Genomic DNA, 21,369 nt, shown 5'->3' with positions numbered 1-21,369 from the left:
CGAGTGAAGGCCTTAGAAGCTGGAAAAAAATGGTTCTTCAGAAGAAATGCCAGGAAAGAGATGTGAAAGAAAAACAAGACACAGGTGGAAGGGGTAGGTTGATGTAGAACACAACAAGGAATCTGAATTTTATCCCAAATGCGGTGGGAAGTTATTCCATTTTCAGGCATGGGAACAATATTTAAATGTTCAAAAGCATCACTAAGGCTGCTATATGTGGCACAGATTGTAAGTGGGGCAAGAGAACAGGACCAACAACTGGATCACAGCTGGTGTGAAGACAGCAGGGGAAGAGAAAAGGGGGACAGGCAGATCTGAGGACTGTTGTGGATTTGGTAGCAACAGGAGTTAGTGCTGTGTTGTGGGAGTTAACAGTAAGTACAAATTCTAAGAATTACTATGAGGCTTCTAGGCTGTAAAAGTGATGGTAGCAGAGAAGATATGGGACAATGGAGAAGGCATGCCAATGGCACACCGCAGTTAGTGTATACAAAGCAACACTGGACCCAATGGAAGAAATTAAGTATCCTGAGCTGGGCAGAGAGAATTTAAAAGATGTGGAGAAAAGGAAGGATCTACACAAGAACCAAGCTGCACAGCCAACACTAAATTGCATTTTCAAGATGCTTTATATAGAGAGAGCAAAATGCCATTTCTTGGGTGGTTAGCGGATTTAAAAAAAAAAAAAAACTAGCACGACAAACCATTCTTAATGTGTGTGGTCAAAAAAAGGAGTGGGAGAGGAGATGGTTAGGGTGCCATCTGCGTCTGCACTGGAAACCTGGGGCAGCGGTTCTGCCGTAAGATTCGCGAGACCCAGCCTGGCCAGATCCCAAGCCTCCTCCAGTGACTGATTCTAATCTAATTCTGGGTCACTTAACCTGCGTCCATGCCTCGGTAAACGAGAGGTCAAGAATGCGCCATCCATCAGCAAGGGGCACAGGACCACCTCCGAGCCACCCTCACCTTGGCTCGCTTCAGCAGCTGGATGATCTCGGCCTCCGCCGCGTCGGCCGCGTCCCCGCCCTCAGACTGCCGCTCCTGATCCTCCTCCTCCTCCTCCTCCTCCTGTGCCGCAGCGGGCCTCGAGAACCAGGCAAGCGCTGCGGGAAGGGGCTCTGAGGTCACCGGGCCGGGCCCGCGACCGCGTCCCCGCCCGGCCGGCCCCGCCCAGCGCGCGCCCCTCACCTGCCAACAGCGGCAGCAGGCCCGGGTCCCGGCTTCGCGGCGCGACCCGGCACGGCGGCGGCGGCGGCACTTCCACGCCCGGCCCAGCACCTCCCGTGGGCTCGGCGAGCAGGCGAGCGGAGCAGCCCCGGCACCGCCGCCCCGCCGCCCGCACGAGGCCTCGGCCCACAAGCCGGCTCAGGAGGCCGGGGTACATGCTGCCGCAGCGTCCTCTGCGTGCCGTGGGCCGGGCCTGCACGCCGGAACGCCCCGCCCTCCGCGCCCAGGGCTCCCCGGATTGGCTGGAGGGTCATTGACGTCATGAAGCCGCATGCGCGGTGACGCACGGCGACGTCATTCGGTGGGGGGGGTGGCGGCGGTGCAGTCCCCGGGAGTCGTCGGAGCAGGTTGTGGAGGCGGCGGTGGCCGCCTGAGGTGGTGGTATGGAGGCCGCGTTGCCTGCGGTCGCGGAGGAGCTGCTGAGCGAGATGGCCGCTGCGGTGCGGGACGGCGCGCCAAGTACGGGCCGGGTGCGGCTGCGCCGGGGGCCGGCGTGGAGCGTGCGGGGCGGGCCGGGCCGCCGCTGGGCTCCGGGCTCGCAAATGCTTTTGATGAAAATGGAAACATTTGAATGTAGAAGTCAGACCCGTTTGGCACAACTACCGTTCCTATTTCCCCTTCATCTGCCTCTTCCCCTTCCCCCCACCTTCTCCTTCTTCCTTTTCTCCCCCCCTTTCCTCTTCTTCCCCTTTACCTTCCTCCCACTCCTCCCCCCTCCCTCTCTGTCCTCCGCCTCCCTCTCCGTCCGCTCCCCCTCCCACCCGAAGCGCTAGCAATACATGAGAAATGGCCAAGGCCCAGGGACTTGCACATGTAGCTGCAAAAACAATTTTTTTTTTTTTTTGCGGTTGCTGTTCCTGTTATATAACTTTATCGTTGTCTCAAATCTTGATGCAAACTTACATGGTCTTTTACTTTGCTCAGAGAAAGTACCTTTTCCCCTGTGGCCAGCAGAGGGTGGCTTGCGCCTGTCTTCACTGAAGTCTCTGTGCGAGGATGGTCTTAGCAGTTGGAGGATAAGGCGAATCTTAATGCGTTAAGGTTGTAGCGCTGTTGAGAAGGCGTGGCTAGCACAAAGCTTCCCTGGGTTGGATTCCCAAGCGCTGCAAACAAAAACCAGGCATAAAGGGGGACGTGGTGGAGGTGGAGCACGCCTTTAATCCAGCACTAGGGAGGCAGAGGTAGGATTGCCATGAATTTGAGGCTACCCTGATACTACATAGTGAACTCTGGGTCAGCCTGGGATAGAGCAAAACCCTCCCTCAACCCCACCCTCCAACTCCCACAAAAAAAAAAAAACAAGCTTGGTGGTGCATGCCAGTAATCCCAGGAGATGAAAACCGGGAGGATCCAAAGTTCAAGATCACCCACTGTATACCAAACCTGAGGCCAGCTTGGGCTACATGAGATTCTGTCCAGGAAAAAAATGGACTAATAGACTTCCCTTTCCAAAAATGGCCATTATATATAATAGTCAGACCTCAAAACTGCTATTGCAAGCCGGGCGTAGTGGCACATGCCTGTAGTCACAGCACTTGGGAGGCAGAGGTAGGAGAATCACTGTGAGTTCGAGGCCAGCCTGAGACTACATAGCCCAGGTCAGCCTGGGCTAGAGTGAGACCCTACCTCGAAAAACCAAAAAAAAAAGGGACTGAGAAAGTAAGCCAACTTTTGCTTGCGTATCAGTCAGAAGTAATGAAGTTCACTTCATGTGTAAAAGATTAGCTAGCTTAGCAGTTAAGCACTTGCCTGTGAAGCCTAAGGACCCCGGTTCGAGGCTCGGTTCCCCAGGTCCCACGTTAGCCAGATGCACAAGGGGGCGCACGCGTCTGGAGTTCGTTTGCCGTGGCTGGAGGCCCTGGTGCGCCCATTCTCTCTCTCTCCCTCTATCTGTCTTTCTGTCTGTCGCTCTCAAATAAATTTTAAAAAAATTAAAAAAAAAATACTTGAAGGCCTGCTGATTGCTTGCTGAGTTATTTGGGGAAAGATAGCAGCTCATCCCCTGTTTGTTTTGTTTGTTTGCTTGTTTTCAAATATTTTTATTTATTTATTTGAGGGAGAGAGAAAGAGGCAAAGAGAGAAGGGGGAGAGCATGGGCCCACCAGAGTCTCCAGCCACTGCAAATAAACTCCAGACGCATGTGCCACCTTGTGCATCTGAATTACGTGGAACCTGGTGAATCAAACCAAGGTCCTTTAGCTTTGTAGGCAAACACCTTAACTGCTAAACCATCTCTCCAGCAACCCCCCTCCCCGATTTTTGTATGACACTTTGAGTTCACTGTGACTGTTGTCCAGGTATCCTGTATTTGAACCTCTGAAGGAAATAAGCCTAGTCTTTGCCAGAAAGAGGAACTGACTGTCATCTACAGCTAAGGAGAGGAACTGGGGTCCTTATACTTCTTAAGCTTACTTTTTTTTTTTTTTTGAGGTAGGGTCTCACTCTAGCTCAGGCTGTCCTGGAATCACTCTATAGTCTCAGGGTGGCCTCGAACTCACTGCAGTCCTCCTACCTCTGCCTCCTGAGTGCTGGGATTAAAGGCGTGTGCCACCACGCCTGGCTTACTTTTATTTTTTTTTAAATATTTTTACTTATTTATTTGAAAGAGAGAGAGTGTGAGTGCACCAGGGCCTCCCGCCACAGCAAACAAGCTTCAGACCACATACACCACTTTGTGCATCTGGCTTCATGTGGGTACTGGGACTTGAACTGGTGCTGCCAGGCTTTGTGAACAAGCACCTTTAACCACTGAGTCATCTGTCCAGTCCCTTAAGCTTGCTTTCAAAAAATCCTTTTGTGTCCCTGCATGATGATCACCTCCAGAGCTATCTGGTGCCACCAATTTCTTAGGGTTTCATGTGAGGGGGCATGTGAAGGAAGGATAGTAGGTTCTGGAATGTGCTTGGTTCCTCCCCATTGTTAGCTTAGGAATCATTTTACTAAGAGTTTATTAATTTCTACTTTTTCGTCAGCTTCCAATGTATTTTAGCTGTCGTTTCACCTTGTCTTTTTCATCTTTGGAATTAATGACTTTTTTCAAAACATTCTCTGATTGCAGGGCGTGGTGGCGCACGCCTTTAATCCCAACACTCAGGAGGCAGAGGTAGGAGGATCCCCATGAGCTTGAGGCCACCCTGAGAATACATAGTGAATTCCAGGTCAGTCTGAGCTAGAGTGAGATCCTACCACAGAAAACCCTCCCCCAAAAAAAATCTTTGATTCTTATTTTAGTAGAACTTGAGGAGGAGTAAAATTAGATATGTAGGTTCAACTGACCACCTTGCATAAAAATCTTTTTATTTTGTTTTACGAATCAAGGTTTCACTCTAACACAGGCTTACCTACAACTCACTTGGAGCCCAGGTTGGTCTCAAACTCATGGGGATCCTCCTACTTCTGCCTCCTCAGTGCGATACCATGCCCAGCTAGCAGTCTTTTTTATTATAGTCTTTATAAGATTTTTATGTCTATGGTCACTAGTTCAGCATGATTAACTTTTTTCCATTCCCATTTTACAGTTCCAGATGAGCACCTGTTATCGTAAGTACATACTCTGTTGTGATTGATTTTTTTTTTTTATTTTTAAAAAATATTTTTATTTATGGGGTTGAGGATCTTGTTCAGTAGATGATTGCCTAGCAACCACAAGGCTCTGGGTTGGGTCCTCAGCACTGGGGAAAAAAAAAAAATCACAAAAAGGAAAAACAAAAGGGAAAAATACTTTTATTTGTTTATTAAGAGAGAAAGAGAGAGAGAAAAAAAAAACAAATGGGCACACCTGGGCCTCTGGCCACTTCAAAGAAACAAACTCCAGATGCATATGCTACCCTGTGCATCTGGTTTATTTGGGTATTGGAGAATCAAACCTGGGTCCCAAGCAAGCTCCTTGACTGCTAAGCCATCTCTCCAGCCCTTGATTTTCTTTTTAAACCATAAGTATGGTATAAAAGCCAAATCCTTTCAATATCAACTCTTAACTTCTAAATATAGTCTTAATAAAACTAGATGGTTATTTTTTAAGTTTATTTGTTTAAGAGAGAAAGAATGGGCACATCAGGGCCTCTAGCCACTACAAATGAACTCCAGACACATGTGCCACCTTGTGCATCTGAATACTGAGGGATTGAACCTGGGTCCTTAGGATTTGTAGACAGGTGCCCTAACTGCTAAGTCATCTATTTCTCCAGCCCAGAATATTATTTTTTGACATGATTGTTAAAAATGTTGCAAATAATCCAGGCATGGTAGCACACACCTGTAATCCCAGCACTCGGGAGGCAGAGGTAGGAGGATCACCGTGAGTTTGAGGCCACCCTGAGAATACAGAGTGAATTCCAGGTCAGCCTGGACCAAAGTGAGACCCTACCTCAAAAAACAAAAACAAACAAAAAATGTTGCAAATAAATAACCAACACCATATTAAGCAGTATAAAACTTTCCCCTAATTGGCCTCGCCACCATTGTTTGACATTGTTCTAGAAATTGTAGCTGTTAAATTAACAAAAACTTAGAAGCATCTTTATCTTCCAAGAAAGCCAACTATTAATTGCAGGTGATATAAATACTTCAGAAAGACAAATAGAATGGCCAGTTGTCTAAAAAATGCAGAAATCAAATATAATTTTCTTTTATGTCACAAAATCCAAAAGTATAACTACAGCAATGTAAAGTAAAACTATTAGGAATAAGTGGCATTCCATTGCATATGTACATGTATATTTAAAAGTCCTCAAGTAGACTCAGGTATGCAGCTCAGTAGTAGAGCATTTTCTTAGCATGCTCAAGACCCTGGGTATCATACCAACACCACAAAAAATAAAAGTCTTGGCCTAGAGAGATGGTTCAGCATTTAAGGCACTTGCCTGCAAAGCCGAATGACCCAAGTTTGATTCCCCAGTGCCCACATAAAGCTAGATACACACAGAGGCATGTGCCTCTGGAGTTCATTTGCAATGGCTAGAGGCCCTGGTTCACCCATTCTCTTTGTCTTTCTTTTCTCTCTCTCTCTGTCCTTGAAAATAAGTAAATAAAAGTATTTTTTTTTAGCCAGACATGATGGCGCATGCCTTTAATCCCAGTACTTGGGAGGCAGTGGAGCATTGTGAGTCCAAGGCCACCCTGAGACCACATAGTGAATTCCAGGTCTGTCTGGGCTAGAGTGAAACCCTATCTCAAAAAACCAAACAGTATATAAATTTTAAGTCTAGGGAAAGATGTTAACCTTTTCTCTATTATTTAGATTTGTTTTGTTTTGTTTGTTTGTTGATTTTAGATTTTTTCTTTTTTTTAATATTTTTTATTAAGGCCTATAAAAATATCCAGAAAGATAAATAACTAATTCAATGATACAGCCCTAATAGGAAGAACTTTCTTTCTCTTCATTGTTTCCTTCACAATAGCCTTGGAATCACAGGAGGTGGTCAGGCCATACCATTTCCTCTTCTTTCATTTCTTGCTGCAAGATTTCTTTTTTTTTTTTTTAACTATTTTTTTTTATTTTTATTAGTATTTTCCATGATTATAAAAAAATATCCCATGTTAATTCCCTCCCCCCCACACACTTTCCCCTTTGAAATTCCATTCTCCATCATATTACCTCTCCATCACAATCATTGTACTTACATATATATAATATCAATCTATTAAGTATCCTCCTCCCTTCCTTTCTCTTCCCTTTATGTCTCCTTTTTAACTTACTGGCAAGATTTCTGAATCAGTATCCCCACCCTCAATCTTCTCATTTATAAATCAAATTCATTTCAGTCCATTGTTTAGAGGGAGTGTATTTTTCTCTGTTCCATGAAGAGGACTTTTTTTTTCACAATTGGATCATAATGCAAAAGAGTCAGTTTCTCTCAGAGGCGGCTTCTCTTGGTGTTGAAGGAGAAGCCTGTCCCAGCTTGGCTTACCAATTTCACCAGAATCGTCAGGAGACGGCAGACAACAACATGGCGCCTGTGTCTGTATGGCGGCTAACAACCGGTTTTAGATTTTTTCAAGGTAGGGTCTCACTCTATCTCAGGTTGACCTGGAATTCACTATGTAATCTCAGGGTGGTCTTGAACTCATGGCACTTTTCCTACCACTGCCTCTCAAGTGCTGGTATTAAAGGCATGCGCCACCACTCCCAGCTATTATTTAGATTTTTAATAAGAAATATATATTATTGGGCTGGAGAGATGGCTTAGCGGTTAAGCGCTTGCCTGTGAAGCCTAAGGACCCCGGTTCGAGGCTCGGTTCCCCAGGTCCCACGTTAGCCAGATGCACAAGGGGGCACACGCATCTGGAGTTCATTTGCAGAGGCTGGAAGCCCTGGCGCGCCCATTCTCTCTCTCTCCCTCTATCTGTCTTTCTCGCTGTGTCTGTCGCTCTCAATAAATAAATAAATAATTTTTTTAAAAAAAGAAATATATATTATTATAGGAAGGATAAATTACTGTTTAAACAACAAGTAACTAAGCATGGTGGTACATTCTTCTAATCTCAGCACTTAGAAAGTACATTAAGAGGATCAGGAGCTTAAGTCCTCAGCTACATGGTGAGTTTGAGGCCAGTCTGGACTACATGAAACTTTGTCTCAAAAAAAGAAATAGTAGCCGGGCGTGGTGGCGCATGCCTTTAATCCCAGCACTCAGGAGGCAGAGGTAGGAGGATTGCCATGAGTTCAAGGCGACCCTGAGATGACAGAGTTAATTCCAGGTCAGCCTGGACCAGAGTGAGACCCTATCTCAAAAAACCAAAACAAAGAAAAAAGAAATAGTAAATAGAAACTAGGAAAATTATGAAAGAATGCAGACAGGCAAAGACTTTTGGGGGAAACGATAACTATTATTAGTGACTATAAAAACATAAAACAATAAAAATATAAACTATAAAAAATAAAATCTAAAACTGGCAACCCCAGGAAAAATGTTGGCAGGAATATGTAGAGATGTAAATTGGAAGGGAACCTAGCAACTGGCTATACAGTTTTAAAACAGACATATTCTTTGTCCCAGATATCCCACTTAGAAAAATGTATCCCAAGGAAGTAATCATGGTGTTCATAACGATTTTACTGTATTGTTTATTATAGCAACAAAACAAAATAACGCAGAAATAACCTAACCAACAATATTTGAGTAGAATAAAAGTATTCAACTTTGCTAGGCATTGTGGTGCACACCTTTAATCCCAGCACTCAGAGGCAGAGGTTGGAGGATCCCAGTGAGTTTGAGGCCACCCTGAGACTACTACAGAGTGAATTCCAGGTCAGCCTGGGCTAGAGTGAGACCCTGCCTCAAAAAAAAAAAAAAAAATTCAACTTTACAGTAGAATCTTTTTTAAAAAATATTTTATTATTTATTTGACAGAGAAAGAGGGAGAGCGAGTGAGAGAGTGGGCGTACCAGGGCCTCCAGCTGCTGCAAACAAACTCCAGACACATGTGCCCCCTTGGGCATCTGGCTAATGTGGGCCCTGGGGAATTGAACCTGGGTCCTTTGACCTTGCAGACAAATGCATTAACCGCTAAGCCATCCCTCTAGCCCCATACAGCAGAATACTTTGTAGCCATTAAGAATAACAGAGGGGGGCTGGAGAGATGGCTTAGCGGTTAAGCGCTTGCCTGTGAAGCCTAAGGACCCCGGTTCGAGGCTCGGTTCCCCAGGTCCCACGTTAGCCAGATGCACAAGGGGGCGCACGCGTCTGGAGTTCATTTGCAGAGGCTGGAAGCCCTGGCGCGCCCATTCTCTCTCTCTCCCTCTATCTGTCTTTCTCTCTGTGTCTGTCTCTCTCAAATAAATAGATAAATAAAGTTAAAAAAAAAAAAGAAACTGAAACAAAGGCTTATTTTAAAAAAAAAAAAAGAATAACAGAGGGGCTGAAGAGATGGCATAGTCATTATGCACTTGGCCTAAGGAACCTGGTTTGAGGCTTGATTCCCCAGTACCCATGTAAGCCAGATGCCCAAGGGGGCGCATGTGTCTGGAGTTCACTTGCAGTGGCTGGAGGCCCTGATGTGCCCACTCTCTCTCTGTCTCTGTGTCTGTCTGTCGCTCTCAAGTAAATAAATAAAAACAGAAAAAAATGTTAAAAAAAAAAAAAAAGAATGACATAGATAACCAGATGTATTGGCTTACTCCTTTAATCCCAGCACTCAGGAGGCAGAGGTAGGAGGATTGTCATTAGTATGTGGCCAGTATGGGACTTCAGAGTGAGTTCCATGTCAGCCTGGGCTACAGTAAGACCTAGCTCAAAATACCAAAAAGAAGAAGAAGAAGATATAGAGGAGCTGGAATGCTTGCAAAGCTTGACAGCCGAAGTTCAATTCCCTAGTACCAATGTAAATGTACAAAGTGGCACATGTATCCAAAGTTCATTTACAGTGGCAAGAGGCCCTGTCATTCCCATTCTCATCCTCTCACTCTTGCAAATAAATAATAAAATATTTTTAAGAAAATTATATAGGAGCTGGAGAGATGGCTTAGCTGTAAGGCACTTGCCTATGAAGCTTAAGGACCCAGGTTTGATTCCCCAGAACCCACGTAAGCCAGATGTACAAGGTGACACATGCATCTGAAATTGGTTTGCAGTGGCTAAAGGCCCTGGTGCCCCCATTCTCTCCTCTATCTGCCTCTCTCTCTCAAATAAATAATTTTGGGGTGTTTTTTTTTTCTTTTTGTTTTTGTTTTTTTGAGGTAGGGTCTCACTCTAGCCCAAGCTGACCTGGAATTCACTATGTAGTCTCAGGGTGGCCTCAAACTCACAACAGTCTTCCTACCTCTGCCTCCTGAGTGCTATAGTTAAAGGCATGTGCCACTATGCCCTGCTAAATAAATATATTTTTTAAATGGTGTAGAAAAATGTTTGAGAGATATTTATAATAAGTAATAAAAGAGATGAAGCAATTTTTTAAAAGTACTAAAGTTAACAGTGATTGTCTGATAAGCTTCTCAACAAGTTTTAGTTCCTTTTGTTGACTAAATCTTCATATGTTTAATATTAAAAATTCAAGTGTGCCTCTTCCCAGTTCCCTGATAGCTTTATATACTAACTTTTGGGAAAATGAACAAATATGCCTGGTAATATGTTTTAAAATTTATAAAATAGAGCCAGGCATGGTGGCACACACCTTTAATTCCAGCACTCAGAAGGCAGATATATACATATATAGGCGTGTGCCACCATGCCTGGCTCTATTTTATATAATAAATATATATGTATATATATATTTAATGCTGAAGATATAGGAGTTAAGGATAGAGCTCAGAGGTAGCACATAGGAAGCATTAGATTCAATTTCCAACATGCCTCTCCAAGAGCTGAGGATGAAGATACTTTGGGTAAGTTACTGAGGTGAGCCCTTCTAATATTGAGCGTTTGTATTTCCTAGGTTGAAGTTTGTGTTTGGTTCATCAGCCATCCAGGCCTTGGACTTAGTTGACCGACAGTCCGTCACTTTGATCTCATCACCCAGTGGAAGGCATGTTTATCAGGTAGAACTCTAGAGGTGGGAATGATCTCAGCAAACCTCCTTAGGACATGAATCATGTCATAATCTCTTTGGAAGCTGGTGACCAGTGTGAAATATTTCCTGCCCTACTGAGCAGCTTTGACCCAGCTTCACAAAATTAGCATATTCATAATTTTTAAATTTTTTATTTAAGTTGACAGAAACTATATTTTTAGCATACGGAATAATGTTTTGATATAAGTATACCTTGGGGGATGACAAATCAAGATACTAACACATCTACTAGTTCACATTACTTGTTTTATGATAAAAACCCTTGAAATCTACTCTCAGGAATTTTAGTCTGGAAGACATTGTTAGTTACTGTGATCACTACATTGTATAGTAGATCTCCTGAACTTATTTGTACCCTTTGACTAATATCTCCCTAGCTTACTCTCTTCTACCCCCTAAGCGCTTGGTAACCACAATTCTACTTTTGCTCCTGTGAACTGGACTATTTTAGATTCCAAACATGAAATCATGCAGTATTTTGTCTTTTTAAAAAATATGTATGTGTTTGTCACCAGGCCGTGGTGGTGCACATCTTTAATTGCAGCACTCAAAAGGCAGAGGTAGGAGGATCACCGTGAGTTCAAGGTCACCCTGAGACTACATAGTGAATTCCAGGTCAGCCTAAGCTAGAGTGAGACCCTACCTCAAAAAAAAAAAAAAAAAAAAGTGTTTATTTATTTGCAAGCAGAGATAGAAGGCAGACAGAGAGAATGGGCACTCCACAGCCTTCAGCTGCCACAAAAAAAAAGAAAGAGAGAGAAAGAGAAAGAAAGCTCCAGATGCATGTACCACCTTGTGAATCTGGCTTTGCATGAGCATTGGGGAATTGAACCAGGGTCATTAGGCTTTGCAAGCAACTACCTTAACTGCTGAGCCATCTCTCCAGTCCTTTTTGTGTTTTGTTTTGTTTTGTTTTGTTTTGTTTTGAGGTAGGGTCTTGCAGTAGCCCAGTCTGATCTGGAATTCACTATGTAGTCTGTCAGGGTGGCCTCAAACTCACAGTGATCCTCCTACCTGCCTCCCAAGTGCTGGGATTAAAGGTGTGAGCCACCAGTGCTGGCTAGTATTTTGTCTTTTTTTTTTTTTTTTTTTGACCTTTTGTACTTAATATCTGTAAGCATTACTCTACCCAGGAGCAATGTGTACTCTCAGCAATGGTGTAGAGGCTCTTTCTCAAATCTAATGGAGTATAGTCAACTCCTGCTTTTTTCTTGTTGATAATAGAGGCAGCCTACCTGTCCCCCAGCATACTGACATTTTCTTCTTATTCATAATCTCTTACAGGCAAATGCCAAAATGAACTTTGAGGTCCTGTTATGTGTGCAGAAAAAATTAACAGCACTGATCTTTCCAAACTTGTCTTTCCAAACTTGTCAAAGAGTATTTATTTAAGGTTCAAACTGCTAAGTGCAAGGAGTCTAAATGAACCTCAGGTTTGCTCCTTGAGCCCTACAGTAAGGATAGCTAGGTTTGTGAAGTGGCAGCCTCTCAGCAGGCTGTAAACTGCTTTCATGTGTTGCTAATAATTCTTACCAGAAACCTAGCAAAGAATTTCTTTTGCAGGAAACTGAAAAGTGGAAAAGTGAAGTTATTGTTATATCTGGCTACCTCACAGTACCTAAAAAATATAACTTAGAAATAAAGATTATACAAATGGTCCACATAGCTAGCTACTGCCCCAAGTTAGCTATATGAAATTGTAGTAAATGGAATTGAGGTTGAGGTATTTTATGAATGAAGAAATAAAAATGTTGTCTTTGTGCCTAGCTTAGGAGGGGTGAAAAATAAGCTATCAGTAGATGGGAAAATGTTCTTATTGTCTAAATTGTGGCTTATCTACAATAAACTTCTCAGAGCAGAGACCATGTCAGTAACTCCCGGTGAAAAACCATGGTAAACCATGTTCTTACCGAGTGAATGATTTGAGCAAAGTCTACTTGGATAAATATATGCCCTTGCTTAGTGAATCCACTTAAATTCTACACTGTAACCTACTTTCATCGACCTGGCAAAATCGTCAGGTGGTTCCTCATTAAGGAAAATTTTTGATATAATTTTTGGAAGGTATTTTCCTACTCGAAACTGCCTCTTAGAATTTTCTCATGGTGAATTTATAGATAAATAATGAGAGTCACTTAATTTGTTTGTATCTGAGGTGGTATTCCTATTTTTTTTTGCTGTTTTTTTTAAATTCACTTAAAATACCATAAATGAAAGACCCTTCAAGTTTCCCAAATTTTTTTTAGCTTTAGAATTTTGGTATCACTTGCATTATCAGCTTAACACTTGACCAGGGCAGGCAACTTCCAACTGTCCTTTAGTAATGTGCTTTGGCTATTAGTTAAAACTTTACTTTTGCCAGGCATGGTGGTACATGTCTTTAATCCCAGTACTGCAGCAGCAGAGATAGGAGAATCTCTGTGAGTTCTAGGCCAGCCCGGAACTGCAGTCTGAGCTCCAGCTTAGCCTGGACTAGAGGGAGACCCTATCAAATAAAAAGCAAATGAAAATATTATAATTTTGCTTTAAAAATATTTCTATAGATTTATTTTATTTATTTATTCATTTGAGAGAGAGAGAGAGAATGGGCACACCAGGGCCTCCAGCCACTGCAAATGAATTCCAGTTGCATATACCACCTTGTGCATCTGGCTTACATAGGTGCTGGGAAATTGAACATGGGTCATTAGGCTTTGCAGGCAGGCAAATACCTTAGCTGCTAAGCTCTCTCTCCAGCCTCCAAATTTTTCTTTTTAAAACATATCTTCATTTACTTATTTAAGGAGGGTATAGGCATGCCAGGAACTCCTGCAACTGCAAATAAACCAGGTTCATGTTCCACTTAGTACATCTGGCTTCATGTGGATACTGGGGAATTAAACCCATCCTGTCAGGCTTTACAAGCAAGTGCCTTTAACCACTGAGCTATCTCTCCAGCCCCTAATTAAAATTTTAAAGATTTTATTTGAAATATTTAATTATCATGGCCAACATGACTTATTTTTGTCAGTTGTATCCTATAACATTGCTTTATTAATCATAAAAAATGCTAGCTTCCTAGAATTACAGCAGTCAGTTTGGACTTTGAGTTAATGATACTATAGAAATCTCACATCTTCATGTTAACCTTAATGATTGTGTTATATAGTAGTATAGTAAGAATGTGGCTTAACTCAGGGGTTGTATAAGATGATAAAACTTGAGTCAGACGCTGCCTTGATACCCAGCTAATTATCTTTCCATAAGTCAACCTTTATTCAGTAGGTCAACCCAAATATTTTTTTTTTTTTTTTTTTTTTGGTTTTTCGAGGTAGGGTTTCACTCTGGTCCAGGAGGCTGACCTGGAATTAACTCTGTCATCTCAGGGTGGCCTTGAACTCATGGCAATCCTCCTACCTCTGCCTCCCAAGTGCTGGGATTAAAGGCGTGCGCCACCACGCCTGGCTTCAACCCAAATATTCTTTATGTCCTCCAGGTATAATGTGTAACTGTTCTAAAGCCTTCACTTTTTTGCTACCATCTGAATTGCTTTTTAGAAACTTTGGCTCACTTAGAAAGAGGGAGACTTCAGTCAGAAGAGACTAAGGAATGCCATGCTAACAATGACCTGTAAATTGGAAAGACTTACAAACAAGTTTTCTGTCTTGCTCATGCCACATATTCACAAGGAGTCATGTGCAGCTTTGATCCAAAACATCATTTTAGGATCCCATCTTTGAAGCAACCCTTCTAGGGAATATTGGAGAGAGAACTCAGCAGAGTTAACATTTCTTTTTGGCTACTCACATTGTATTAACTTTGCAGGTCATGTAGCCAGTCTGTATCCAACAGGGCAGGAATGTATAACCCTTCTTCCTGAGAGAGGCGCCAAGCCAGGGAACCATAAAGAACCTAGCTTACCAGCATAAAATATGGAGGATGCTTTGGTTTTAAGATTGTACCTGTGGCTGGATGACTTCCAATGTGACTTTGCCCTCCTTAGGACCTAACTGCACTCACAAGACTTCCTCCAAGTGAGATTCCTACAAGTCCAGTCCTGGTCTCAAGTATGTCCTTGCTTGCATGTTTCTTTTTAAAATCTCACTTCTGAGCTGGGCATGGTGGTGTATGCTTTTAATCCCAACACTGGGGAGGCAGAAGTAGGAGGATCACTGTGAGTTTGAGGGCCCCTGAGACTATATAGTGAATTCCAGGTCAGCCTGGCCTAGAGTGAGACCCTACCTCGAAAACAAACAAACAAAAAAAAACAACAAAAAAAATCTCACTTCTAGGGGAAAAACATTACAGGCAACGAGTGGAAGAACTAGGAGTAATTCCTGTAAGAGGGGGTTGTTTTTCCATTGAAGTGTGAAGGACCTAAATTATCCCTAAGGTCAATTGTCATTTCTAAATATTTCTCATTCAGATTTTTGACTGACTTTTTGGGTTCATTAGTTGTCAACTACTAGATAAGAGACAAATGAAAGAAATTACTCTGAGTATTTATTGCCTCTGGCATTTGAACATTTTTGAGTCTCTGCCAGCCTTTGAAAGGACAAGGCAAAGGAAGCTCCTTAGAATTGTCTCTGTCCTTAAATTATCAGGCTTTTTTCACCATAGTCCAGGGAGCAATTCTGATGGATTGGGGATCAGCAATAAGAAGAAACTGTTAGAGCTGGGCATGGTAACACACACCTTTAATCCCAGCATTCAGGAGGCAGAGGTAGGACGATTGCCATGAGTTCAAGGCCATTCTGAGACTACATAGTGAATTCCAGGTCAGCCTGGGCTAAAGTGAGACCCTACCTTGAACCCTCCCCCAAAAAGGGAGGGCTGGAGAGATGGCTTAGTGGTTAAGCATTTGCCTGTGAAGCCTAAGGACCCTGGTTTGAGGCTCGCTTCCCCAGGACCCACATTAGTTAGATGCACAAGGTGGTGCACACATCTGGAGTTCTTTTGCAGTGGCTGGAGGCCCTGGTGCACCCATTCTCTCTCTCTCTCTCTCTCTCTCTCTCTCTCTCCCTCCCTCTTTTCTCTCTCTTTCTCTCTCTCTGCCTCTTTCTGTGTTGCTCTCAAATAAATAAATAAAAATAAACTTTTTTTTTAAAAAAGAAGAGACCGTTGACTCATTCAGGCCAGTCCAGAGTGCTGGCAGCCTATGCCTCCCTATGTTAAGTCTAGGGAGAAGAGACTTGGGAGACAGCTAAAGCAGCAACTCTTAAAGTTATATTCATTCATGTCATCCTTGGATCCTGGTGAGTTTTCTTTAGGATTAACTGAGTTTTCAGTTTAAGACTTCCAGACACATTAGAGAAGTTTTACTAATACTCAGTGATGTTTATAACACAACAGGACCCTGCAATAGGAAACGCATGAATGTGGTTTTTCAATACCCAATTTAGACTGGGGCTTATCTTTGTATAATACGCATCTTCTTATCCAGTCATTAGCATTCTTAATAACCTAGCATCTCCCAAGACTCTGCCAAATTAGTCAAAAAACTACCAAGGTCAGGAGAGATGGCTTAGTGGTTTAGACACTTGTCTGCAAAGCCAAAGGACCCAGGCTTGATTTTCCAGGACCCAAATAAACCAGATGCATAGGATGGCATATGTCTCTGGAATTTGTTTGCAACAGCTGAAGCTGGCATGCATATTTTCCCCTCCTCCCTGTCTCTTTCTTTTACTTACTTTCTCGCGTATAATTTTTTAAAACTACCAAAATAGCTGCATCATACAAACTACTGAACATGTGACAAGCAGACACTCAAGACCTGTTTCTTCTAATTTTATTCTTGGGAGTGGTCATTTCTGGGAATGCTGAGATAATTTCTTTTTAGTTTTTTACTTATTTTATTTTAGGGCTGTTATTTTTAGCAGTTAAAGCACTTGCCTGCAAAGCTAAAGGACGCAGGTTTGATTCCCCAGTACCCAAGTAAAGCCAGATGCACAAGGTGGCATATACATCTGGAGTTCATTTGCAGTGGTTGGAGGCCCTGGCACACTCACATTCTCTCTCTCTCCAATCTGCCTCTCTCATTCTTAAAAATGAATAAATAACATATATTTTAGGGCTGGAGAGACGGAGAGATGGCTTAATGGTTAAGGCACTTGCCTGCAAAGCCTAAGGACCATTTCGATCTCTCTCCAAATACTACATAAGCCAGATGCACAAAGGTGAGGCAAGTGCAAGGTTGCACATGCACACTAGGTGGCACAAGCATTTTTAAAAACCTTGCTTAAATTTTGTTATTTAGGCATGTGGGTGTGGTGTGTATATGTACAGTGTATAACCATGTGTGTGCAAATGCACAAGTGTTCCATGTGCACATGTGCAAAGGCCAGAGAATCTCCAGTGTCCTGTTACTCTTCTGCATTGTTTCCTGGAGCTGCCGTTTTCAGTCAGACTGGCTGACCACTGAGCCTCAGTAATTCTCTGTCTTCACTCCCTGGCGTTATAAGTGTATATGGCCATGCCTAGCCTTTTTTGTTTTTGTTTTGCTTTGTTTGTTTTGTTTTTTGTTGTTGTTTTGTTTTTCGAGGTAGGGTTTCACTCTAGCTTAGGCTGACCTGGAATTCACTATGTAGTTTCAGGGTGGCCTCAAACTGACTGTGATCCTCCTACCTCTGCCTCCCGAGGGCTGGGATTAAAGGTGTGTGCCACCACCCCTATCTTATGCTTAGCTTTTTATGTGGGTGCTGGGAATCAAACTCAGGCCCTCATGCTTGCATGTCAGGTGCTCTTACCCTCTGAACCAACTTTCTAGCCCCAACATTGTCATTGCAAAAAAAAAAAAAAAAAACTGGGCTGGGGAGATGGCTCCGCTGTTAAAGGTACTTGTTTGCAAAGCCTGCTGGCCTATGTTCACTTCCCCAGTGCCCATGTAAGCCAGATTCACAAGGGTGGTGCATATGTCTGGAGTTTATTTGTAGTGGCTAGAAGTCCTGATGCACCCAATCTTTTTCTTTCTCTCAAATAAATAATATTTTATAAAAGAAAAAACTGGGGATGGTGTACATGTTTGTAATCCCAGTGTACTAGGAAGGTGGAGACAAGTCAATAAGGTGGAGTTTAGCCTACTTAGCAAGTCAAAGAATTACACCTAAGGCCTTCCCCGCCCCCCCCCCCCCACACACACACAATGAACTTTTTCATTAAAAATGCCATCTTAGTACCTCTATCTAATGTGAAGGCTCTCTGGCAAATTAAAACGTGGTAGTCCATTGTAGAATAACCCTTGAGATGTTCCTGCTTCCCTTTGATGGTAATAATCTACTTTGGAAGTTAAGTCAAGGAATGCAAACACCACTGTAACAAATACTTGACATACACTTGGCATAAACCAGCTTAAAGGAAGAAAGGTTTACACGGGCTCAGTTTTAGAAGTTTCAGTCCACAGTCATTGGGGCCTGTGGCAGCACAATAGAGAGATCACGGCAGGAGCAGGTGGTTGAAAAGACCTCTTCACCTCACCGCAGCCTGGAAGCAAAGGAAGGAAGGGGTTGGGATCTCAGCACCCCTGCAAGGGTATGCCCTCAGTGACCTGCCTTTCTCTAAGTCCCACCTTCCAAAAGTGCCGCAAGATGGCAACCCAGCCTTTAACATATGACCTCTGGGGGACATGCAAAAACCTAAAACTACAGTTAGCTCCCAGCAAAGAGTTTTTGGCTACTTGGTAGAGAAGTTTCTAATTTGTCCACAGACAAATCTTACTTTTCCCTTATACCGTGTGCCCCTATGGGCTGTCACCAAGACTGTTCTTGCAGAGCCTCTCATCCCCCACGCCCCGCATATCTATGTCCTCCTTCCATCCTGCCAGATGAGTAGGCAGATCTGGACCTGCCTCCTTTCCTGAGACCTCCACCCTGAGAAGCTGAGTCATCCCTTTCGCAAGACTCTTATTTATTCTCCTCACTCAATGCTTCTCAAAAGCCCTTTTCTACTTTCTTCATCTGTCCTATCCCTGCATAGCACTCACTCTACCAATTTTCATATACTCTCTAGATAGGATTGAAGCTTTAGAAATATTCGCATGCTATGAAATAGGAGATTAAGAAACCCCACAATAAAATGTACATGAGCATCTTCTCCCTTCAATGCTTTCTTTAAATTTTTATTTATTTGCAAGGAAAGGTGGTAGGGGAAGAAGGGATAGAGAGAATCGGTATACTAGGGCCTCTTGCCACTGTAGACAAACCACTTTGTGCATCTGGCTTTACATGGGTACTTGAACCCAGGCCATTAGGCTTTGCAAGCATGTACCTTAACCGCTGATTAATCTCTCCAGGCCCCCCCCCCCCGCAACTCTTTATAGCTTATGGAGTGAGTCCTGTGAATCACTAAGCATAAGTTCAAAATGGCTTATGTGGATGGTTGAATACATTTGAAACTCTTCTACTTTCTGAAGTCCCAAAGAGATGAGCAAGTTCACACAGTTATAAGAACAGTTTCCCCTTTTGTGTAAAAACATGACAGTTCTTTTTAGTTCAATCTGCAAGCAACTATTAGTCATTAAATGGATAAGGTCATGGAAAGGAAGTGGCACCAGAAACCAAATCTTCTGAGGGATAACACCAGTTGTCCTTTTTTCCATAGGTTCTTGGAAGTTCTGGCAAAACATACATATGTTTGGCCTCCTGTCATTACTGTTCATGTCCTGCATTTGCCTTCTCAGTGCTAAGGAAGAGTGACAGCCTACTGGTAAGATAGGGAAGGTTCTTGCCATTATAGGCAAATTAGGAGAGATGGTTAGCCCTATTTTGTGCTCTGAGAGTTACAAAAATTGGGGTGGAGAAGAGGCACAAAATAAGAATTTTATTCTGTGTTGAAACAAAGTGTGGTATGTTGTCCTTGACTTTAATGTCTTTGGAACAGTTAGCCTCCCAAAATACAATGTCATTTTTAGAATTACTTCAGTTTCCTTTTTAACTTAAGAGGCCATAGGTAAAGCCTTGAGGAAGACAATAAAGTAACCCTGGATGTAGGTACTGGGGAATTAAATGACCCCATAAAAGTATGAACTAAGCCAGGCATGGTGATACATGCCTTTAATTCCAGCACTTGGGAGGCAGAGGTAGGAGGATCTCTGAGAGTTCAAGGCTACCCTGAGACTACATAGTGAATTCCAGGTCAGCCTGGACCAGAGTGAGACCCTGCCTTGAGAAAAGAAAAAAAGTATGAACTAAATTAGATGTCAACAACTTGGCATAGGCCTAACTCTTTCCATACCACAGATATACTCAATGCTCATCACACATGACCTTCTCATGGGGCAGGAAGGCCTCTACCTGTACTTCTAAGCCTTTGCTGATTTCATCAGACTCCAGAGCATCAAGCAAGCACAGGACATATTTACACTCTTCTTCCAAAGGGAAAGAAAGGCACTGCCCTCCTGAGGACTGGTTGCTATTCCTAAGTCTTGCCAAAGAAAATTGAAGTCCACCCATTTTTCCCCCTTCTTTTCTACTGTTAACATCTTAGACATCTTGGGAACTGGAAGCTAGGTTGGGTATCCCATTCATAGCTGAGGTGCCATTAGAATATTTCACACATAAATGACAGGATTGAGCCAAGGCCTCCTCAGGTTGTAAAGATCATAAGGCCCAATAGTCAACTCTCTAGATTTGTGTATACACCAGTACATGTGAGAGTCTACCACTGTTCCTTACCCATCTCAGAGGGATTATTGATTAAGGGAGTGAACTGTATACATATAGTTAAAATGAAGTGTATACCTGTTAAGATTTAAATAAAATTGTGAGAAGCACTGAATAGCATAGTGCCTCAAGGAATATTAGCCATTGTTTTTACCGCTCTCTGAAGGCAAGGAGGAACCGGAACCATAGCAGATGACCCCATCCTTTTCTCTTGTGACATCTGCAAGGGGGCAGGGGTCTTGATTTACTGACCAGCCAAGGCACCTGTTCCTAACAGGTTTGTGTTTGTATTCCAGTGTAAGCATCTCCTGGCAGTCTATCTCAGTCAGGTTACAAGGACCTGTCAACAGCTCAGTGTCTCTGACAAGCATCTGACTGACATCTTATTGGAGAAGAAACAAGAAGCATAAAGGTTCAGATGGGACATCATTCTCTTTCAGAATAAAAGCCCATCAGGAAACATTTTTAACATCTCATGGCTCACAAGGAAGAAACTGTAATGGAGCTTCCAGATTTCTTGTTACTATCCATTTGCCCTCCTAGACTGCATGATGGATTTTGGTTTACAGCTGAAGCTTGCAGAGGGTATGTGTATGGTCAGGAGCCTTGTATACTCTACTATTTAAAACCTGAACCAGACTCTGAGCCCTCTGGGTGAAACTGCTCCTGTGTGGAACTGAACACTGTAGATTGGAATAAAACCCTAAAGCCATACTGTGTTTACAGTTCAGTCCTCAAGTTACTGAAGCACCAATAACTTTTGTAGAGCTGGGATGCTAGACCAAACTGAGTAAGAGTAAGTTTACATGAATAACTGTTGTGTACTTTCCTTGGGGCCAGAAATTTATTCAGCAGTAAAAGAATAAGGCAGAGAAATGGCTAAATAACAACTAATATGAAAAGACTCAGGGGTTCGGGCTTTGCTAAGTTGAATATTGAGTGTTGGTGTCAAGGAAGTTTTCGTAGAGTCTATCAGCAGAGGTGTCATAGAAAAGAGAGA

General features: G+C 42.9%; 2 protein-coding genes and 1 pseudogene across 5 annotated transcripts in view; 1 reads left to right on the top strand and 2 right to left on the bottom strand.

Annotated features, from left to right (window-relative positions):
• Window positions 1–1,384, bottom strand: part of Ttc19 (tetratricopeptide repeat domain 19) — a 38,057-nt gene extending 36,673 nt beyond the window's left edge. For all 3 annotated transcript variants that reach the window (XM_045131728.1, XR_006632957.1, XR_006632956.1), the window contains exons 1-2: window positions 1,189–1,384; window positions 967–1,103 (exon numbers count right to left, since the gene is read on the bottom strand). In XM_045131728.1, coding sequence (XP_044987663.1) covers window positions 967–1,103; window positions 1,189–1,384 — 333 coding nt within the window. The remainder of the gene's footprint in view (window positions 1–966; window positions 1,104–1,188) is intronic.
• Window positions 1,385–1,539: 155 nt separating this feature from the next.
• Window positions 1,540–21,083, top strand: Zswim7 (zinc finger SWIM-type containing 7). 2 transcript variants are annotated; one of them, XM_045131730.1, is made up of 6 exons: window positions 1,540–1,686; window positions 4,746–4,767; window positions 10,600–10,702; window positions 14,717–14,780; window positions 19,309–19,413; window positions 20,666–20,678. In XM_045131730.1, the coding sequence occupies exons 1-5, from the start codon at window positions 1,611–1,613 to the stop codon at window positions 19,401–19,403; spliced, it is 360 nt and encodes a 119-aa protein (XP_044987665.1). In that variant the 5' UTR covers window positions 1,540–1,610; the 3' UTR covers window positions 19,404–19,413; window positions 20,666–20,678. The 2 variants fall into 2 exon arrangements, with proteins under 2 accessions (XP_044987665.1, XP_044987664.1); XM_045131729.1 differs by lacking the exon at window positions 14,717–14,780 and having other exon boundaries at window positions 20,666–21,083.
• On the bottom strand, window positions 6,933–7,177 carry LOC101599780 (annotated as a pseudogene).
• Window positions 21,084–21,369: the final 286 nt, after the last annotated feature.

Source organism: Jaculus jaculus, chromosome 12, assembly GCF_020740685.1.
Source record: "Jaculus jaculus isolate mJacJac1 chromosome 12, mJacJac1.mat.Y.cur, whole genome shotgun sequence".
In the NCBI taxonomy this organism is placed as follows: domain Eukaryota; kingdom Metazoa; phylum Chordata; class Mammalia; order Rodentia; family Dipodidae; genus Jaculus; species Jaculus jaculus.
The sequence above is the reverse complement of the archived record's forward strand: the minus strand, read 5'-3'. Positions and strand labels throughout refer to the sequence as shown.

Coding starts and splice junctions, on each gene's coding strand:
- Zswim7 (XM_045131729.1), top strand. CDS start 1,611: ATGGAGGCCGCGTTGCCTGCGGTCGCGGAGGAGCTGCTGAGCGAGATG. Junction 1,687..4,745: donor GGTGCGGGACGGCGCGCCAA/GTACGGGCCGGG, acceptor CCCATTTTACAG/TTCCAGATGAGCACCTGTTA. Junction 10,703..19,308: donor GTGGAAGGCATGTTTATCAG/GTAGAACTCTAG, acceptor TTTTTTCCATAG/GTTCTTGGAAGTTCTGGCAA.